At 38.3% G+C, this 17,179-nt stretch overlaps 1 protein-coding gene across 10 annotated transcripts in view; it reads left to right on the plus strand.

The window, feature by feature from the left end:
- Positions 1-17,179, plus strand: part of CDCA2 (cell division cycle associated 2) — a 51,156-nt gene that overhangs the window by 27,890 nt on the left and 6,087 nt on the right. For 8 of the 10 annotated variants that reach the window (XM_060155694.1, XM_060155693.1, XM_060155701.1 and 5 more), the window contains 4 exons: positions 297-541; positions 4,757-4,835; positions 5,769-5,857; positions 7,144-7,289. In XM_060155694.1, coding sequence (XP_060011677.1) covers positions 297-541; positions 4,757-4,835; positions 5,769-5,857; positions 7,144-7,289 — 559 coding nt within the window. Of the gene's footprint in view, positions 1-296; positions 542-4,756; positions 4,836-5,768; positions 5,858-7,143; positions 7,290-9,665; positions 9,740-17,179 lie in introns of those variants that run through there. The other 2 variants (XM_060155702.1, XM_060155696.1) reach the window with 2 other exon arrangements.

A 17,179-nucleotide genomic window follows, 5' to 3' on the forward strand; every position in this document is an offset into this window, starting at 1 on the left:
ATTGGTTCCACCCATGTCATCTATCCCTTTTTGCTTAATGTGAAACTTGTAAGGAAATTGATGTTCAATTTTGTAATCTTTTAAGACAGGCATGCAGAATTTACTTTAAAATCCATGACCATATTTTAATTAGAAATATTGCTTATCTTTTCCACTTTAAACTTTTTTTCTGTGCAAACTATGTTTTGTGTTATACAAATAGCCAGATGCAATCATGTGAAAAGGTTCTAGGATATGTCTTTTAGATAAGAAATGTAGTTTAGTTTTTAAATATATTCCCATTTATTATCTAATAGAAGGTCAAGAAAATTGTACAGTACCAGACTCTCTAAATGTGAGGAAGAGGAAGAGAGTTACTTTCGGAGAGGACCTAAGCCCTGAAGTGTTTGATGAATCTTTGCCAGCAAACACTCCGTTGCGTAAAGGAGAAACACCGGTTCGTAAAAAGGATTTAAGTACCCTCAGTCCCCTGCTACTTGAACAGTCCCCAGCTCCTGAGGGGTTACTTCAACCAAATTTTGATGACAAGGGAGAGAATCTTGTAAGTGTGAAAAGTGTGGAACAATCTTGTTTACATTTTCATCAGACCTCACCTATTTTGCATGAGCAATAATTGTGCTTTGATATCATGAGATGGACTGAGCAATGTGTCATGGTACAAATTAATGCATTTTCTAGCTAGGTGATTACCAGTTTTCTCCTATTAAAAACAATACTTCCATGACTCCTTGTACATAGCGTATTTTCTGAAACCTAACTGCTATTGATTGTAAGATGTGCCATTGTTTTATCTATCACTAAGAAAAAAGGCTGAAAGTTAAACTGTGATATACACCATGTACTCAGATTTCAGAGGTGTTAAAATGTTGAAAGAGCAGCAATCTTAGAATTGATATAAGTATAAATTGTTCTTCCTCCTAAGATGAATTTCTGCAGGTGGGATTACTGGATTAAGGAATATGAACATTTTTTGAACTTTTTGATACATACTGCTAAATTATTCAGAAAGTATGTACTAATTTGAACTCACAGCACTATAAATGATTTAATTTATTATACCTTTGTAAACTCTGGGTTTTAATGGTACTTTTTTTAAAAATAGCTTAATAGGAGAAAAAGATGACTGGAAAATATTGTTAGTGAGGTTTGAACATTTTCACATGTTTATAGGCTATTTGAATTTCTTGAGAACTGCCTATTAGTTTTACTTACCCATTTTTATATTGGGGCCATCATTCAATCTCTCTCTTGCTGTTATACTTTGAAATAAGAATATTCTGCTTTTGGCCAAGATGGAATAAGAGGGACCTAATTTACATTGCCATGAGAAACAACTAAAAAGCCAGAGAAAAAGATATGAAACAGTGGTTCATCGGCATTGACTGTCTGGAAGCACAGACAGTAATCTCTGAGGCGGGTAACAAATGAGGTAAGCCTTACGAGAGCCCCAACTTACTGCCTGGGCTGAATTTCCAGGCTGCAGCACAGGGAGGGGATACCTTGGTGGAGCCTGGCAGTCTCCATGAGTTGAGAAGATGGATTTGGGGTCTGGAAAAGTGAAGGAGGCTGGAGTTCACAGGGTAAAATACCAGAGAGAAGAGACCTGCAGAGAGAGAGAGAACTCTGGAGATCTGCAAAGGGTCTCGTCAAGTCTCTAGCTGAGTGCTGGTCAACACATCCTTGTGAGTAAACTGCCCCAGGCCAGGGAGGAACTGCCCAAATGGAGCAGAGGGAAATGCCTAGAGCTCACACAGGGCAGGAATTGTGTTCCCACCAACTCATGTAGAAAAACCTTGTAATTCAGAGGGTGTCAGATACTCAGAAGAGTATTGCTTCATTAGTGGAGCAGAATTAAACTAAAAGCCTGGCAAAGCCTAAAAGCAAGTCTTGAAAGGATCTAACTTATACCCATGTAACTGTGTTGCATAATGAACCTCAAGAATATCAAAACTGCTTTTGGCAGCTGTGAAGGTGGGGAGATCCCAGGGAGGCCAAGTCATCAGATCTCATTGTCCTCCCAGCCCTTCAACCCTCCCCTGAAGGCCCTCAATAAAATGGTTTTATCCTTCCCACCAAACCAAAACAAAACAGTCTAGCAACAAATAATGTTAAACTCAAAATGTCTGGCATTCAATTAAAAATCAATACTTGTGTAGGAAAAGATGCCCCATAATGAAGAGAAAAATCAATCAATAGAAATAGACCCAGAAATGACACATATGATAGAATTTCTAGAGAGACATTGAAAGAGTTATTTTAACTATATTTCGTATATGTTCAAGAATGTGAGAAAGGATTGAGCTTCTTAAGAACATGGAAGATAAAGAAAAGACCCAAATCAAACTTTGTACATTATAATCTCCAGGAATAAAAATATGTTGGATGAGAATAATAGCATATTAGAGACTGCAAGAGAAAAGATTAGTGAATTCGAAGTGTAGCAATAGAAATTATTCTCAATGACACACAGGAAAAAGACTGAACAAGAATGAGCAGACAATTCGTGATCTGGGACAACTTCAGGTGGTATAAAGTGCTTGTAATTAGGGTTCCCAAAGGAGAGAAGAGATTGGAAGGAACAGGAAAAATATATTTGCAAAATAATGGCTGAAAAATGTCCAAATTTGATAGAATTATTAACCCACTGATCCTAAAGTTCAACATATTCCCAGCACAAGAAACATAAAGAAAAATACACAAAGCTTAAAATCAACAATGAATGGCCTAAAAGGAGCCAGAGAGAAAAAGACATGTGACATAAGAAGAACAAATATAAGAGAGGCAGCAGATTTCTGGTTGGAAACTATGCGAGCGAGCCAGAAGGCAGTGCAGCAACATCTTCTAAAGATGTATTTAACTACTTGGAGCAAAAAACCAAAAATAACCTGTCAAACTAGAATTCTCTATCTAGTGAGACCATCTTTCAAAAGAAAAGGTGGAAATAGAGGCTTTTTCAGACATAACGAAAGTTGAAATAATTCATTACCATAACAGGTTAGCATTAGATGAAGTGTTGAAAAGGAAGCCCTTTAGTCAGAAGGAAAATAGTTCTGCAGGAAAATCTGCGTCTACACAGAGGAATGAAGAGCACTGAAAATGCTAAGTATGTGGGCAAATGTAACAGACTTCTTTTTAATTAGTTTTCATAAAGGATAATTATTCAAAGCAGGAGTAACAACAATATTTTGTTTGGTTTATAACCTAGGTAAGTAAAATATACAACCAAATTAACATGGCATAAAGGTTGGGAGGGGTTCTTAGGCTATAAACAAAGTGGAATAAGTTAAAAGATGTGTGCTGTAAACCCTAAGCCACTATAAAGTAACAAAAGATGTGTGGGATGCAGGTAAAGCAGTGCTTAGAGGAAAATTTCTAAAAATTAAAGCCTGTATTTGAAAATAATAGAGGTCTCCAATTAATGATCTCAGCTTCCACTTTAAGAAACTAGAAAAAGATAAGTGTAGAAATCAATGAAATAGAAAACAGAAAAACAATAGAGACAAAACATTGAAATCAGAAGGTTTTGCTGCAGAAAATAATAGTAAACTTCTAATCAGACTGTTCAGGACAAAAGGAGAGGATACTCATTAGCAATATAAGGAATAAGGGAGGTGACATAATTACATATCTTAATAATACTAAAAGGATCATAAAAGAATATTATGAACAACTTTATTTTATGCCAATAAATTCAACAACTTAAGCTACGTTCCTTGAAAGATACAAGCTATCAATCTCACTCAAGAAGAAATAGGTGTTCTCGTTAGCTCTATATCAACTAAGGAAATTTAAATTGTAGTTTAAACCTTCTCACAAAGAAAACTGCATGTGCAGATGATTTTACTAATGAATTCTACCAAACATTTAAGGAAGATACAATACTAATTCTGCATACATTCTTCCAAACAAATTGAGTTGGGAATGCTTCCAACATCAATGTCAGCAGTAGCCTGATACCATAATCAAACATTATGAGAGAAGAAAACTACAGTCTAGTATCCTCACAAACATACTAACATACTAACATACTAACTAAAAAGAGAATAAATACATTATGACCAAGTGAGATTTTACCCCCAAAATGCAAGGTTGGTTTATTTGAAAGCCAGTCTGCAGAGTTCACCATATTAACAGAGTAAAACAGAAAAACTCTATGGTCATCTCAGCAGATGGAGAAAAAGCATCTGACAAAATCCAGCATTCATTTCAGATAAAAAACTCTGAGCAAATTGGTGAGAAAAAATAATTTTTTCAACCTGACAGATCTTATCTGAAAAATTAACAGCTACCATTATACTGGCTGTGGGAAAGAAAAGATTTGACATCTGCATTTATATTTACCCTTAAGGTCTCCTGAATAATACTGTAATGTTTGGTTGTGTTTATTAATGAATTTTCTTACTTTACTGGCGTTAGGATATGGGATTTTAAATAAGCCAAAAAGTAACTTATTAGTGGATCATCATGACTACTTTCACTTTTTAAAAATTATTATTATATTTTTAATTGTCATTTTGGTGGGTTGTAGTTGGTAAGCATGGTTTCCTTAAATATGATTGGTAAATATTATAAAACATTTATTTTTCTATCCAGTATCTTGTTTTTGCTCTTTTTTTGGTTAATCTTTTATTTCCCATCTTTATGCTTATTACAGTTCCTCCTACAAAAATAAGTACGTATTATTTTCTTATGGGCACATAATTTCTATGTCCACTGGATTTAAAGATATCTAATTTCTACTTTTTTCTTTGTTTAGGAAAACATAGAACCTCTTCAGGTATCATTTGCAGGTCTCAGTCCTCTTAGTAAGTCTTCAATCTCTGAGACTCTTTCAGGTAGTAACTTTGGCTTATCTAAAAATCATAAATGTCATTTTAAATATGTGTATATATGAAAATCACCTTATTTTAAAATCTTTACTTTTATTATGATCGTACTTGATTTTTCAAAAACTCAAATCGTGTAGAAAAGCTTACAAGAAGTCTCTTATCCATCCCTTTCCATCCCAAGTCCATACTTTATAATCACCCACATTTAACTTCCTCTGATGGGTAGCCGCATTTTTCAAGTCACTGCAAGTAGTGGAGTTGCCCTCTCAACACTTAAGGATTGACAGTAGGCTCCTTTTCAGGTTGCACAATTGAAATGATATGAATCCTAAGCGTCATTTTTGATTACACAAAATTGTTCATCAACATCAACATGGCATTTTGTGCATATGTACTTTCTGAGGTCTCTAGTTTTTTTTATGATCATGACAAGGCAACAAAGATCTCTCTGTGCTTTCCTGACAGACCAGGACTTGGCCAGCAAATGTCACGGGCAAAGCACTTGCAATGGAACCATTATTCACGTCTCTCCCCTGGTCGAAATCCTTTAATGGATCACCAACACATCTTGTTGGCTCTAGGACACAAACCAAGCACATTAGAGAATCCAAGACATGGAGTGTTAAGTTAGAGCTAAATTGGAAGTACAGCCTGTCATCTTCCAAAGCTTATGCTCTTTGACAGGTTATACTGCCTTTTATTTATACCGTTCAAAGTGACCAAATTAAAATTTTTTGAACTTTGTGAAATTAAAGTATTTTCATGTTTTTAAAAATGTTTTTGAAATCTCAAAATTTATTTCTCCTGGTAATATGTTCAGATATGGTAGGATACTAAAAGCAAAATTGGTATCCAAAAGAGCATCCAGTGTGTCCAATAGATGATGGATCTTACAGCTTTTTGTTAGCTACCCTAATTTTGCTGTGTCTTGCTCATCAGGCACTGATACCTTTGCCTCTTCAAATAACCACGAGAAAATAGCCTCCTGTAAAGTTGGTAGAGCAACGCGGACCTCTAACAGAAGAAGTGTAAGTGTTTATATTTGGCACAATGTATCTGTTTTTAAATCTTGCACTAGATTTTTCTCTGTTTTCATGATCAAATGCTTTATCAGTTAAATCTTGGTTTAATCAATGTGTTAAGAACTAATACCATATCCTACCTATCATGTAAGCCAGGATAATGCTGTTTTCCTGATTTGATTTTAATTAATTCTGTTAGAAGAAAAATACAATAAACGAGGTGCTTTCAGAGTGTGTGTTCATGTGGAAGGTAGTCTGTTTAGAAAGTTTATTTGGGATCTGTGTGGTTTTATGAGTTATATCCAAGTGCAAAGTGGAGAAGAGTTGCATGTTTTTTTTTTAATTTTTAAATTTAATTTTACTTTTTTATACAGCAGGTTCTTATTAGTTATCTATTTTATACATATTAGTGTATATATGTCAATCCCAATCTCCCAATTCATCCCAACCCCCTCCACCACCACCCACCGGCTTTCCCCCCTTGATGTCCATACATTTGTTCTCCAGAGTCACATGTATTAACAGTCAGAAAGTGCCATAAATATAACTTTTTCAAAAACTACCTTCAGTTGTTTTCAGTGTGAGCATAACTCCCATCGAATGCATGTCTTTTGCGATTTTATTAAATTAGATGAACTTGGATTTTTATCTATAGCATCACAGTGCATAAACATATAGCATACTGATATTTTTTTCACTGATACTGTTGATGGTAAACCCAGAAGTCAAACTTAGATAATCTGACGGTTCATGATTTTTCCCCCTATAACCCATCAGTAGTTAGGTGCTACATTGTAGATGTTCAGTAAATATTTGATGAATGAATAAGACAGTGATTCTTTTTTATTTTTTATTTTCAAAAATTTTATTGAACTATAGTTGATTTACAATGTGCAGCAAAGTGATTCAGTTATACATATGTATATTTTTTTCATATTCTTTTCCATTATGTTTGATCTCAGGATATTGAATATAGTTGCCTGTGCTATACAGTAGGACCTTGTTGTTTATCCATCCTATATATAATAGTTTGCACCTAAAGCAACGATTCTTAAGTTGTTTTTTTCTCTTCCATAAAATAGTAGGACAGAGTGCATATGCTTCTGGGTCAAAGTTTGATCAGAAATCAGAAATTACTATTTCCCTCTTTTGAATGTGACTTGGTTAAAATACTTCTAATGGAATTTGTGAATTAAGCGGAATCCGCAGGGAAGGGAAAAGAAATGTGAGAGACACTCATGAAAATGTAACTGACTGTTTTATGGTAGCCCTGCTTTTAATTTTCTTTATAGCAGTTGATCAGTTTTTCAGAAGAGAGTGTTTGCAACTTATTTAATACAGAAGCTCAGCCTTATAAAGAAAAGAAAATTAATAGGAGGAAGTCTCAAGAAAGCAATCGTGCAGACAGAGCACTTCCTAGGAAGAATCAGGTGAGTGTGTATTTAAAGATGTAATAAAGAGTAGAAGTGGTGCATTTCTTTGTTGTATGGTTAGGAAAACCCAGAAACAAAATTTTTCCTAGTTGGCCGTGGACCAAGAGTATTAAAATCATCTTACCATAGAATCGAAAGGGCCATAAGAGATTATATACTCAATTATGAATTACCCGAGGGCCATTTTTGCATTTTCTTCATTGGGTTACATACACCCAGCACAGGGAATCATGGGCACTCAAATGTGGAATTGATTCTTATCTTCGAATCTGATCTAATCTAACCTCACCCTCTTTGGGGAATCCTCTGATTTCTTAGGGATGCATGTGCCATCTGCCTCTTGTTTGACTTTGCTACTGCCAGTGGCGGGTTGGATGTTCTCCCCGTATTGCAGGAAGAATTTAGAAACTAGCTCTGTCTTCCTCCACACTCAGAGGCCTGTGCCGGCTCGTGACGTCACCGCCTCTTTGTGGATAGCAGATCTAGCACCTTGGCCCAGGTCCTGGTGTTGCCCTCCGCTTCACTGAGCTGGACCGTCCCCTGCCATACCCTGCAGCTTGCTGGTATCCAAGACCTTCCCAGTTTTAATAATACACATTTATATGTCCCCCCACTCTCCGACCCCAGCCTCCTATCCATCCAGTGTTCTCATGCCATCTTACTCATGCCTCTTCTAGTATTAACTCTTCAGCTTTCAGAGATCCTTTAACTTCCTGTGTTTCCTTATTCATCCTAAGCTGTCTTCAGCTGTTTTCAACACTCTTGTCCATTATCTTGGGTCTTCATCCCTTTCATTCTACTCCCACCCTGGATTAATGCACCATTATCCCCTTTCCCATCCAACACTGTTGCTGGAGAGACCCACAGAGGCTGCTACAGAGTCACTGTTTCAGATACTATTAGAAGTCAGGCCTCTTTTGCCACCAGTTTGCCACTTCACTTTCATTATTTTTCCAAGGCATTTAATAACCTAGTGACTAATTCCAGCGCATCCTTAGAGGTCTTGTTCACAGCATTTGACATAACTGAGAATTGTTCTATGTGGTCTCTGTTAAAGATTTGTTTTCTTCTGCCCATTCCTAAATGTTTATGTTACCCAGAGTTCTACTCTTTGTCTTTCGAAATGGCTTTATTTTCTGGGTGGTTTCATATGCAGCACGGTTGACGACTCCCAAATCTTTCCCATCTGTTAACATAGGTTCAACTACCTACTAGGCATCTTTTCTTAGACCACCCTGCAAACATCTCAAAACTCAACATTTCCAAAACCAAACTTACCCATTTCACCCCAGCACACACACACCCAAAACAGCAAATTTCCCTCCTGATTCATGAACCAAAAAGTGTTGCCTCACTTGGTTTAAACACTGCACAAACATCCCCAAGTCGGCAGAACCGGAAGAAACCGGATGTTGTCCTGGTTCAGTTTCTTCTTTAGGTCACACACTCCTTTGAAAGATCCTCTTGCTGAAAAAAAATACACATCAGTTGAAAATATGCATACGTCTTAGATCATGGCATTAGAGACTGGATTCCTTCCTGCTCTCTACAAAACACTGTTACAAAGAAGGTCCACCTACTTCTTCACATGAAACTAATAGCCAGAAAGTTCAAGAAGGGTTGACCATTAAGTTTTGCCCCAACCCCTCCCAGGACCCCACTGAGCCAAAATAATTGATGTAATAGAAGGAATAGGCTTAGAATAGCGATGAGAAGAGGAAGGGGGTGAGGAGGGGTATTCAGCAACCGACAACAGCCTTCAGTGAATTTCTGGAAGACAAGCAGATGGGAGCGGGTTGACAGATAAAAGAGGGGGAAAGGTTTACAGCCCAGAATGTGCTGGTGGGGAGGGAGAGCCAGCCTGCTTATGGGAATCCCGAGGAACTCTGGGCCCAGTATTGGCAGGTCCAGTGGTGCTGAGAGTGAGAAGTGGTAGTGGAAACGGATTAATTGAAGTCCTGTATGTGAAACAATTTGCGCCGGTTTGCCCCACACTCCCTCTCCCATCCTGAAGCTCAGAACAGGGGTTGTCACCTGAATGTTCTCATTCTGGCATTTGGAAGGTCCCACAGTCTGGACAGCCAGCTCGTTTCCCTAAAGCAAAGCCTGCGGTTGACCCTCTCCATCTGCCCTGCCCTGTGTTGCACAGAGTTCCTGGTAGAATTCCCATGCAAGAAAGAGGCTGAGCTGGAAAGCAGAGGAAACCCATTACCAGTTTAGCCAGTATCTTCTTAAGTTAAGAGTCAGATAACTGAGTAGAACCAAGAGCATCAAAGACCAATGTTAGTAAGTTTGAAAAACTGACCCCCAGAGAGAAAGGTTATTCAGAAAATGGAAAGAAACTTCGTGAAAGTAAATATTCTGATATATTCATATTTCAGAAAATATTATCTGCAGAAAACTAAGAAGCGGGGGATGCTATGAAAAAGGAGCAGAGAAAGAAAGGTTTGTAAAAATATATAAAACTTGGTAGTTGGACTAGAGAATAAAGTTAAGGAAAGTTAAGGGAGGACAAGAGAATGATAGACTAGTAAGAACAGACATGGAAGACCAATCTAGGAGACTTTGTTGGAGTCTCAGAATGAGAAAATGGAATGGAAGGAAGTTATCAGAATAAAAGGGAGCGTTTCCCAGAGCTGAAGAAAAGAGTCTTCAAGTTAAAAGGTCCTACTGAATTCCTAGGACCAAGAGAAAAGACCACAACTTCGACATGTCAGTGTGAAACTGAACAATAAGGATAATGAGAACAGTGGACTTTTCCTACCAGGAAATGAGGATCGGAGTGGTATCAAGTTTGACAGCAGTCTGAACACTGAAAGAGAATTCAACAGGACATTTAAAGCTTTGAAAGAAACTTAATTTAAGCCCAATATTCTGTATCCAGCCAAATTCAATTACTGTGAAAGACACTCAAGAGATGTGTTTTTTGGTTTTTTGGTTTTTTAATATTACTGGAGGGAGATACACTCTAGCAAAATGAGGAAGTAAGCTTGAGAATCCAGGACACAGTGGGTCTAATAGCACAGGAGAGGAGTGCCGTAGAAACCTCTGATTATAGCTGTTCAGTCAGCCTAGAAGAGCAATCAGGCCAAATTTGAGCAAGAGAAGGGTGCTCCAGGGAGGAGGTCTCTGGAGGGAAAAACAAAAAGACCTATGATTGAGCAAATGGAAGATGTGCCATATGAGAAGAAAAAGAGGGGCTTCCCTGGTGGTCCAGTGGCTAAGACTCCATGCTCCCAGTGCAGGGGGCCCGGGTTCGATCCCTGCTCAGGGAACTAGATCCCACGTGCTGCAACTAAGAGTTTGAATGCCGCAACTAAAGATCCTGCACGCGGCAGTGAAGATCCCACGTGCTGCAGCTAAGACCCGACACAGCCTAATTAATTAATTAATTAATTTTTTTTTAAAAAAAACAGGAGAAAAAGAAAGGTCATTCTATACCATTCCAAAGAAAAGTCTGAATGCAAGAGTTTTGGAGCGAATATGAAGCAAACTTTAGTAAGTGTGATTTCAAGCAACAATGGGGTGTAAGGAAAAGGATATTTTGTAGTATTAGGAATCATGTACAGGAGGTGCCAGAGGAAAGAGAAGGAATCAGAGCTCTGTCCTGTAAGCACTGTGGCTGCTTTTAAAATTATCATCTTGCAAATTAGGGGTTCAAAATATACTTTTTTAAAGTTCTTAAAAAGAAATAGAAATGTAAATTCAAAGGTAACCAAGAGAAGAAGCAAAACTAACATAGGGAAGAGGAAGGTTTAGTTTAAGTAAGTGATAGCCTCATGGTTTATGGTAAGGAGGCAGCAGAGATCTGTACTGTATCGTAGGCTGAAATGTGCTGAGAGAGTAGATCTTAAGTGTTCTCACCACACACACACACACACACACACCCACAAATAGTCACTATGTGAGGTGATGGATGTGTTTATTAACTTGACTGTGATAATCATTTTATAATGTATACATATATTAAATCATGTGCACCTTAAGTCATGTGAAATCTAAATAAATACAATTTTTATTTGTCAATCATACCTTAATAAAGCTGGAAAAGTTTTGAAAATAAAATTGCTAACTTGGAAGTAGCAGTAGAATTCATAAGCATGAATTCCTTTATAACCTAGAAATGGAAAAAGTTTACAAAATATGACTCAAAAACCAGAAACAGTGAGGTCAAAGATTGGTAAATTTTGCTCCATTTGACCCAAACAGCATGGAGCATGCATGGGGGAAAAGCTCCGTAAGAAAATTTAAAAGACAAAGGACAAACTTGGAAAAAAGTTTTTGTAATTCGTATCAAAATCTCCAAGAGATTTTTGTGCACAAAATTGAAAGGGCCCTTAAACATGGAAAACATGTTCAGACTCGCTCATCATAAGAGAACTGCGAGTCTAACATGCATTGAGATACTGTTTCTTACCATTTTTGATTAGCAAAAATCCAGAAGTTTGACAGCATACTTTGCTGGCGAGGCTGGGGAGAGATAGGCACGCTTGTACATTTTCTGGTAGTGTGAATCTCTGTGGAGGGCAATTTGGCAATATCAAGCCAAATTAAATATTTTCATTTACCCTTTGACCCCGCAATTCCATTTCTAGGAATCTGTCACAAAGATCTAATGACAAAAATACAAAAAGGCATATGTACAAAGTTAGTTATTGCAACACTCTGTAATGCAAAAGATTAACAAACCAAATGTCCATCAGATGTCCACGAGACTGGTTGAATAAACTGGTGTGGTCACAAAATGAGTCTTTTGTAGATGTAGAAAATAGCAGAGAAACGATCCAAACCGCTATGCAGTGATGCTAGGATGTATTTACTGTTAAGTGAAAAAAAACAAGTTGTAAGCTACCTGGTGTGGGATAAATTGTGTTCTCAGAAGGCATACGTTGGAGCCGACACCCCAGTATCTCAGAATGTGACTGTGTTTGGAGATAGGGCCTCCTCAGAGGTGATTAAGTTAATAAATGAGGCCCTTAGGTGGTTCCTAGCCCCAATCCAATCTGATTGGTGTCCTTATAAGAGGAAATTTGGACACAAAGGGTGACGCCTGGGGGGGCACAGACAGGGAGAAGCGGCAGCAGGAGAGTGGCCATCTGTATGCGCATGGGAGAGGCCTCAGGGGAGACCAGTCCTATCAGCACCTCCATCTTGGACTTACTGCCTCCAGAATTGTGAGAAGATAAATTAATATTGTTTAAGCCACCCAGCCTCTGGTGTTTTGTTATGGCAGCTAATATGGCAAACTCATATGTTACCTTTTATCTAAGGAAGTAGGGAGCATTTTAAAAAAGGTATATATCGGGCTTCCCTGGTGGCGCAGTGGTTGAGAGTCCGCCTGCCGATGCAGGGGACACGGGTTCATGCCCCGGTCCGGGAAGATCCCACATGCCGCGGAGCGGCTGGGCCCGTGAGCCATGGCCGCTGAGCCTGCGCGTCCGGAGCCTGTGCTCCGCAACCAGAGGGACCGCGTACTGCAGAAAAAAAAAAAAAAATGTATATATCAATACACATATATATAATCTTAAACACTACAAAAAAAGGGGGAGAATAGGCCAAAGACAAAATAAAACCTGGTTACCTGTCAGGAGAAGAGACAGAGGAGGGAACAGGAAGGAATGAAGGCTAGATTTCCTTGAATGTGTTTTTTACTTTTGACTTTGAACTGTGTAAATGTTCTGCGTGACTATGGAACCATTATAGCTCAATTTAAAAAAATTGAAAACAAAATGAAACATGTAACTATATCAAGTTGGTGGCTTAACCTCATAGAGTTTTTTCAAATCAGAAGTTTGAAAAGTCCAAATGGGATGTATCCTAAGGACAAAAATAACTGCACAAAAAGTTTAAACAGTTATGAAATACGCACTGATAGAAGAATTCAATCTAGAATGAATCAAGTAAGCAGGGTTTTGTGGGGATGTTTTTTACTGTCATTAGGAATCAAGACTCTTCACTAGAGACAAGATAAAATTGAAATCAAATTCAAAACATTGTTAGGCTAAATTTGAATTGGAAATATCATGAACACGTGCTTTTACCCATTTAAAATAATTTTCTAGCTCTGTCTGTTGGTAGGCATAGAAGCACTGAGCATCCTTTGTACCTATGTTACCATCTCTACCATTTCAACTAAAAGGGATCAGCGTTACCTTAGTGAAATGGCTGCTTTCAGATTTACAACGGCAAAAGTAGAAAATGAGCCCAGGTCTGGACCAGTGTGCGAGCAAGGAAGCCACGTTAAAGGACACAAAATCATTCCAAAGGGGCTTCCGCTGACCAAAGATAGGACAGTGTGACCATCAGAGATAACGATTGCAATGGATTAAAACACTGGCATCAAATATGAAAAACCAATTTCCTCATAATTAAAAACTAACAGCAAAACTTAAAGGCCACATTAGAAACTGTCTAGGGCATCAACTCTTTTATTTTCAGGGTTTTTGTTTTTCTTGGAAAGTGGAAAATAAAATTTGAGCTCTATTTCAAGTAAACAAATAACTGATAAGGGAAGATTCTTTATCGAAGAATTTTCACTAGTCAAAAAGACCGGTTCACAAAAGCTGTTGGATGTTAGGTAGAAGCCAATGGGGGAGCCAAAGGTAATGGATGGATGGGACTGGACACCTGAGAGCACTGGCCATTCATAACACCACACAAGGAGAGAATATGAGCCTCCTGGTGCAGTGAGGACCTCGATAATCTTCCATGAGATGGTCTTTCCAACAAGCATGAAAGCTGAATTGAATCAAGCCTGGATCTAATGACCAGTGGATAGGAAATACCAGGGGGTGGAGGAACATAAAAACACACATGATTGCAGTTACCCAAATCCAGAGCTTCTCAGCTACTACAGGATAAATGCCTCAGAACATTCACCAAATAACAAGGGGGGAAAAAAGAGCCATAGATCAAAGGAAATCCATCAACCAAGTGGCATGTGTGGAGACCTTGTTGGGATCCTGATTTGAACAATTGTAAAAAGACAATTAGGGACAAATTAGAGAAGTTTGAACTCTGAGGAAATATTAGGGAAAACTGCCTATCATTGTTTTTGCATCTAAATTTTTATTTTGATATTGTTTTCGAGATGCATTCTATTGCAAGGATAATTAGAAAGATCCCAGACACCCTTTGCCCAGCTCCCCACAATGGTGACATCTTGTAAAACCATTATACAGTATCACAGTAGTACAATATCAAAATACAGTCGAGATGCAGGACATTTCCAGCGCTGCAAAGATCTCTTCTGGTCTGCAGCTGTGTCCACTTCCCACTGTCAACCCCCACCTTAACCCGTGGCAACCACTAATCTGTTCTCCATTTCTTTCATTTTGTCATTTCAAGAATATTTTGTAAGTGGAATCACACACTGTGTAACCTTTTGGGACTGGCTTTTTTCACTCAGCAGCATTCTCTGGAGATTTGTCCAGATTTGTGTGTATCAGTAGTTCCTTTTTTTGCTGACTAGTATTTGTCATTGTTATAAAAAGAAAAAAGTAATCATTTCAGTATATATCTATCTATCTCAAGTCATTACCTTGTATACCGTAAACTTACATGCTGTTATATGTCAATTATATCTCAAAGCTGGAAAAGAAATAAAACTCCATTGTAAAAGAGGAAAAAAATCAACAATAAAATACAATGCCAGGGCTTCCCTGGTAGCGCAATGGTTGAGAGTCCACCTGCTGATGCAGGGGACACGGGTTCGTGCCCCGGTCTGGGAAGATCCCACATGTCACGGAGCGGCTAGGCCCGTGAGCCATGGCCACTGAGCCTGCGCGTCCGGAGCCTGTGCTCCACAATGGGAGAGGCCACGACAGTGAGAGGCCCGCGTACAGCAAAAATAATAATAAAAAAAAAAAATACAATGCCAGGTAATAAAATGTTTCACTTTTTTGGTGGAAAAAAAAGAAGTCCTTATCTCTTAGAGATACTGTAGGATCTTTAGATGAGATGATGTAATGTCTGGGATTTGCTTTAAAATAATCTGAGGGAAGGGGCTTATATATGAATCATGATTTCCATGTGTTAGTAATTATAAGAGCTAATTGTTGGGTATGTGGGGTTCAAGATACTATTCTATTTTTGGGGTGTTGGAAATTTTCTGTTATTAAACATTAAAAATACAGCAATCTGGGGCTTCCCTGGTGACGCATTGGTTGGGAATCCACCTGCCAATGCAGGGGACACGGGTTCGAGCCCTGGTCTGGGAAGATCCCACATGCTGCGGAGCAGCTGAGCCCGTGCACCACAACTACTGAGCCTGCACTCTAGAGCCCGTGAGCCACAACTACTGAAGCCAGTGTGCCTAGAGCCCGTGCTCCACAACAAGAGAAGCCAATGCAATGAGAAGCCCGTGCACCGCAACGAAGAGTAGACCCCGCTCGCCGCAGCTAGAAAAAGCCCACGCGCAGCAACGAAGACCCAATGCAGCCAAAAATAAATAAATAAGTATATATATATATTAAAAAAAAAATACAGCAATCTCAGCCCCTTATTTAGAGAGATGGAGCCAGCCACAAGAACTAAAAATGGACCATTAAATAAGTGAATGGCAGGGAGAGGGAAATGTTTGCTTTTCACCAGAAGCTTTCCTGTTCAGTTTGATGTGTTGCCATGTACATTAATTATTTTTAAATAATTTTAAAGCTACTCTCAGAAAACAGTTTGACTTAATTGTGAAAATAACACGAGAAGTAAGCATTTACTTCTGTTGCATGACCTCCTCCACTGTATGAGAAGAAATACTGGTGATTTGGGAGTAAATAGAAACCTTTTAGGTATAATATCTTCAGTTGTCCTTTGTCTCCTCCAAGTCATAAACCAGTCTCATTATTTCTAGATCACGGGGCTCCCCGAGGATTCCAATCACACATGGCTTCTCTTGTTTATTACAGTCTCAGCAAGGCTTTTTGTATTGGAGTAAATTCAAATTTTACTCCAATAAGGTTGATAAGGTTCTAGCCTTTGCAGATGCAACCTTCTTGTGGATAAGATAAGCGTTGCTAGATATATTTTCATGACAGACCACAGGTGCTTTCATCTTTTTTCTTTTTGGGTGGTGTCCTCCTGGCCCATGACCATGAAAAAAATAATATTAGTCTTTCATCATGGTTAGCAAATTTTATGAAGTTTGTACCTTTTTTTTCACAATCATTCATTCATTTGTTCACGTATGTTTGTTGAGAAGCCACTAAAGTGCCAGGCGCTGTTGCAGGTGCTTTTGCAGTTAAGGTAAACAGAGGTTTCCAAAATCCTGCTAAAAGGGTATTTACCTGAGCTATGAATCAGAAACTGTTCTGGAGGTTATAAACTGATGACATTGATCATAGTATATTAACCAACCTACTAGGGCCTGGGTCACACAGTAATACTAAGAGCATAATTTAGTATTAAAAATATTTTTCTCCATATCAATACTCAAAATAGTAAGAAGGAATTTAAAAGAAAAAGAATAGCTAACACGTAGTCCTTACCATCAATCAAGCCATACTTTACCCATTTCACATATATTAACATATTTAATACTCACCACAACTTTCTGTGGTATGTGCTTTTGTGGTTCCCATTTTGCAGATGAGAAGAATGAGGTACAGAGAGGTGAGGTAACTTGCCTAAGATTATAAAGCCATAAAGTGGCAGGGTCAGGATTTGAACCGAAGGTGACTAACACGAAGCCAAATGTTTCTCTCTTGCAGTTCATCTGTGGAGCCCAAGTCAAGATTTTTCTCTTTGCTTACATTTACATTGTCCATGCTGTTATTTTCCCAACTGTTTCTTGGAAGTCAACAGATGTTCCCTGAAAAAAATGTTTCGTGGAAAAATACTTAGCCCAGCATTTTTCTAACATATATAGAGGTTATTTATACCAAGGACTTCTTAGAGGATT

Source organism: Lagenorhynchus albirostris, chromosome 7 (assembly GCF_949774975.1).
Source record: "Lagenorhynchus albirostris chromosome 7, mLagAlb1.1, whole genome shotgun sequence".
NCBI classification, from domain to species: domain Eukaryota; kingdom Metazoa; phylum Chordata; class Mammalia; order Artiodactyla; family Delphinidae; genus Lagenorhynchus; species Lagenorhynchus albirostris.